The sequence below is a fragment of the Pseudoliparis swirei genome, chromosome 7, assembly GCF_029220125.1.
Source record: "Pseudoliparis swirei isolate HS2019 ecotype Mariana Trench chromosome 7, NWPU_hadal_v1, whole genome shotgun sequence".
NCBI classification, from domain to species: Eukaryota; Metazoa; Chordata; class Actinopteri; order Perciformes; family Liparidae; genus Pseudoliparis; species Pseudoliparis swirei.
Genome location: NC_079394.1, coordinates 16,793,998 through 16,798,494, shown reverse-complemented (window position 1 = coordinate 16,798,494; position 4,497 = coordinate 16,793,998). Strand labels below are relative to the sequence as shown.

General features: G+C 44.9%; 1 protein-coding gene across 1 annotated transcript; it reads left to right on the top strand.

Annotated features, from left to right (window-relative positions):
• The first annotated feature begins 222 nt into the window (after positions 1–222).
• dmrt2a (doublesex and mab-3 related transcription factor 2a) lies at positions 223–3,378 on the top strand. The gene is made up of 3 exons (XM_056418121.1): positions 223–597; positions 1,938–2,040; positions 2,306–3,378. Exons 1-3 carry the CDS (start codon positions 223–225, stop codon positions 3,376–3,378), a joined length of 1,551 nt encoding a protein of 516 aa, XP_056274096.1.
• Positions 3,379–4,497: the final 1,119 nt, after the last annotated feature.

The window sequence follows — 4,497 nt, the reverse complement described above, 5'->3', positions numbered from 1 at the left end:
AAATTAGAATTTACCTAAAAACGATTTACGGTTTAAAAAAATAAAGAAGCTTATTGGGAATTTATGGAAGAGTATAATTAATATTATAGGCTAGTTTCCACAGTGGGTTGAGTGTGTTTATGATATGTTATTAATCCTCTATTAACTCCTAATATATATATATAATGACGTCATAATATGTGCTCATTCACAGGTGAACTGGGGGCTCGGACAGCCGGAGACATGTCACAAAGCGCCGGGTGCGAGTTTGAAATCGACGTGGAGAGCCTGGAGACGGAAGCCGACGACGAGGCCGCGGCCGCCGGCAGCGAGGACGAGGGAGACCGCGGCAAGGCCGACGACGGCAAGTCGGGAGGGCCAAGCAGTGGCAGTGGCGGTGGAGGCGGCAGCGGCGCGTGCCCGGGCGGCGAACACAGGAAGCTGAGCCGGACGCCGAAGTGTGCGCGCTGCCGGAACCACGGCGTGGTCTCGTGCCTGAAGGGCCACAAGCGCTTCTGCCGATGGAGGGACTGCCAGTGCGCCAACTGCCTGCTGGTGGTGGAGCGGCAGCGCGTCATGGCGGCGCAGGTGGCGCTGAGGAGGCAGCAAGCCACCGAGGTAAAGGCCCCGGAGAGCGCGTGTGTGTGTCTGTGATGCATTCAAGTGCTTTTATTCAGCAACAGCCACGGACGTTAAGGCCCCTGTGTGTGTGTGATGCATTCAAGTGCGTTTATTCAGCAACAACCACGGAGGTAAAGGCCCTGAGAGCGTGTATGTGTGTGAGATGCATTCAAATGGTTTTATTCAGCAACAGCCTAAAAAAACCCAGAGAGCGAGTTTGTGTGTGAGATGCATTCAAGTGCTTTTATTCAGCAACATCCAGCAAGACCTCAGATTAAATATGCATTGATCTTTATTTCTGTAGCCGATCGCTTATTCTAGGTATTACAAATACACCTTTTAGATATTAAAAATACACCTTTAGTCCCTCTGACTTTCAGTTGCTGGAGAGATTTCAGATGTTGATCTCGCATTTCATAAATAAGCTGCGAGTATTTTATTATTTAGTATTTACTTAGTAAATCCGTCGGCTTCAGGGGGAACAGCCTTGTTAAACACTGGTTTAAACACACACATCGTCGTCATCAAAAAAGCGTGATTTAAATTATATGTATTTATACAGCATTAGTTGTCCATTACACATTTAGTCTCTTGTTATTTTACGTTTTAATTATGGAATTTCCATAATTACAACGACTTGTTTAATTGTTGTTAAAATGTGAGTAAATGTGATGTCATAAACCAACTGATCTTCATTTTCTCTTTTTATTTATTTATTTGAACACAAATATAAAGCCCGCTTATGAAATAACATTATGTTTATCTACCCGAAGCAGGTTTAGGTTTATTTAGTATTTAAAGGATATATAATTTGCTATATATATGTAAATTGATGGCGTCCATGAGTTTTTTAAAAGTTTTCCCCAAAAAACAATCACATTCTTTTTTAAATTGACATTAGAGACCGTCTCTCTTGTCCAACTAACTTGTCTCTAACTTGTAAAAAAACACAAATTAGCCTCTTTTATCTCCTCCTATATATGAGCTCTAACATGTGTGTGTGTGTGTGTGTGTGTTTTGACTGCGGTGACATTAAAATATTTGAGAATGTCTGAGGTCTGAGGTCAAAATAATGAACCGTGCTCATCAGCTGTGGTATTTTAAAGACGATACCATATGGAATTTTTTTCTTCTTCTGTGTGTGTGTGAAAAGTTAACGTGTAACTTCTATGACACACATTGCAGTTTGAAGTGATGCAACAGTTTCTTTTTCTTCTATTTCTCGTGTTCAACTTACTAATAAGAAGAAGTTGGACTATTACATATATTTATTTATATATATATATATATATATTTAAAGCTTTTATTTCATTTAAATTTTTTTCTCGGCTCATCAGGACAAGAAAGGAATATCTGGGAAAAGCCTCTCGGCGGAGAGGAGGACGATATATCAGCGGCACATCCGGCCGTCCACCATGCTCGCCAAGAGCATCCTGGAAGGTAACCGACAGACATCGACTTGTTTTATGACTTTATTATCGTCTCTCGGCTCCTCCGGTGAACTCTCGGTTCCAGCGGTGACTCGGCGAGCGATGACCTCGCCCGTAGTCGTCTCCAGCGTGTTTATATTTCCCTCAAACCGGAAACAAAGAATCTTCTTCTTCTTCTGTGGTTTTGTGCACGTTTCTCTCTTCACTCGGCATCCGGACCTGTAATTTAAAATGGGGGCGTGGCTTCTTCTATTTTGTTGTTGTTGCCGTCACAGGGTACCGTCCGGTGCAGACGGATCCATTCCTGGCGGCCCACGCGTCGCTCCCGCCGCCGCTCAGCGACCGCATGAGGAAGAGGAGGGCCTTCGCCGACAAGGAGCTGGAGTCCATCATGCTGGAGCGCGAGTACAAGGAGCGCGATCTGCTGGAGAACGCCGGCCAGGCGCTCGTCTTCGCCAACCCAATGGCTCACCACCACGCCGCCGCCGAGTACAACTACAAGACGTCCTACTCGGCGGCGCCTGCCGACCCGCCGCTGAAGGAGCTGTGCGGCTACCTCGGCCCCAACTGTCTGGACCTGGCCGCGCCGTACCCGGCCGGCTCGGCCAACGTGGAGCTCATCTCGTCCAACGTCAGCGTGGCCACCACTTACCGCCACTACCCGCTGCAGCCGGCACGCGGCAGCGTTGGCGTTGGCGGTGGTTTCGTGATGTGGCCCCGCGGCGCCGCCAACTTGGGCGACGCCCTGCTCTACCAGCAGTGCCTGTTCAACGCCACGGCGGTGCAGAGCGTGAAGCCGGGCGCGGTGGCGTGGGAGGTCAAAGCGGCGGAGTCGGAGGCCGCCGCCGCCAAACCTGGAGGAGCCCGAGCGGCGGCGGCAATGCCGGACTCGCCGGACCCCAAACATCCCGGCGGCGCCCAGGGGGGTCAGCGGGAGCGCTCGGCCTTTTCACCGCCCAAGAGGAGCTTCGGACAATCCTTCCCCGGCAACGCACTTTGCCAAAACTCCAAACTGAGCAAGGACACGGCCAAGCTGTCCGTGAAACTCAACTCCTTCCACTCGCTCATCCAGCACTCGCTCGGCGAGAAAAATGACGGCGGCGTTGCCGTTGGCGGCGTGGAGCTCAGGACGCCGTACTGCAAGGAGCTCCTGGAGGAGGCCGCCCGGAAGTTCCGGGAGGGCTCCGGCGCGGACATTCACGCCGTGAAAATGGCCGACAGGTACGCCAAAGACTTTCTGTTCAAGCCGGCGGCGGGGACCAAGATGGCGTCCGGCGAGTCCTTGTCCTTCTCGGTGGAGGCCATCTTGAAGAGGCCAGCGCCCGCTATGAGTCGAGCGTTCCATTGATTTCCGTCAACGTCTTTTCTTGCACTATAAACGTCAGGTTGGTCTCAGCTGTGGGGGGGGGTTAAACTATCCCCCCCCCCGTGTAATATTTATGTACAGTATATTATATTTTCCACGTGCATGTTTTAATAACTTTATTGTCTCGAGTATTTAAACATTATGTTTTCCTCATGTCAATAAACTTTGAGAGACTGAAATCTTTTTCCAAAAAGTGTTGCTTTTCTTTTTATACTCGAGTTTAAGCTTTTAGTTTAGTCTGCACCCATTAATATATAACATTAATAATAATGAATAACATTATTAATAATTAATAACATAATTAATAATAGTACATATCAAAAATGCAGAATAACAACAAAAGTATTTAACTCACAGATACAAATACCAAGAGGGAGAAAACGTATGACAAAAAAAATAGTCCACAAATAGTTTGAGAATTTACATTTTTAAAGTTTATTTTAATTAATTTTGACACATTTCGTGAATAGTAAGGTTTTCAAAATAAGTGTTGAATGTTCAGTTTCTATGTTTATGTCTATTTAAAAAAAGATAAATAAATTACGGCATACTTTGGAAAAAAAGTACATTTAGATAAAAACATGGTTACAATGTTAATTGTTGAATTTTCATATTTCCATAAATAATAGTGCCTCATCATTTTCTCATTTTAATGTAAGTATATGTTTTTATACAAAATATAGAGTATACATAAATATATAAATAAATATAATCCAAGTCTACAGTTTATTTCTCTCTCTATATATAAATATATATATAATATATATATATTTATTTTAAATATATATTTTAATAATATATATATACTTTACATAATAAATATTATTTTTTTGCGATAAAGAAGAAGATGATACTGTATTTGAATGAACACAAATCACACAAACAAAAACAAAAACATAGCGAGTGTGTGTGCATGTGCACTGTGTGTGTTTGTGTGTGTGTGTGTGTGTGTGTGGACTAACGGTGATCTGCAGGGGTTTGAAACATGACACCGGATCATAAATCTGAGAGCAGCTTCATCTCCACTCATGATGCATTTCTCCATTCCTTTCCACTGACGTGTGAGTGTGAGTGAGAGTGTAAGTGTGAGAGTGTGCTTGT

Excerpts from the sequence above, each read along its gene's own strand:
- dmrt2a (XM_056418121.1), top strand. The coding sequence starts at position 223 with ATGTCACAAAGCGCCGGGTGCGAGTTTGAAATCGACGTGGAGAGCCTG. Across the intron at positions 598-1,937 it reads GGAGGCAGCAAGCCACCGAG|GACAAGAAAGGAATATCTGG; the intron begins GTAAAGGCCCCG and ends TCGGCTCATCAG. Across the intron at positions 2,041-2,305 it reads CGCCAAGAGCATCCTGGAAG|GGTACCGTCCGGTGCAGACG; the intron begins GTAACCGACAGA and ends TTGCCGTCACAG.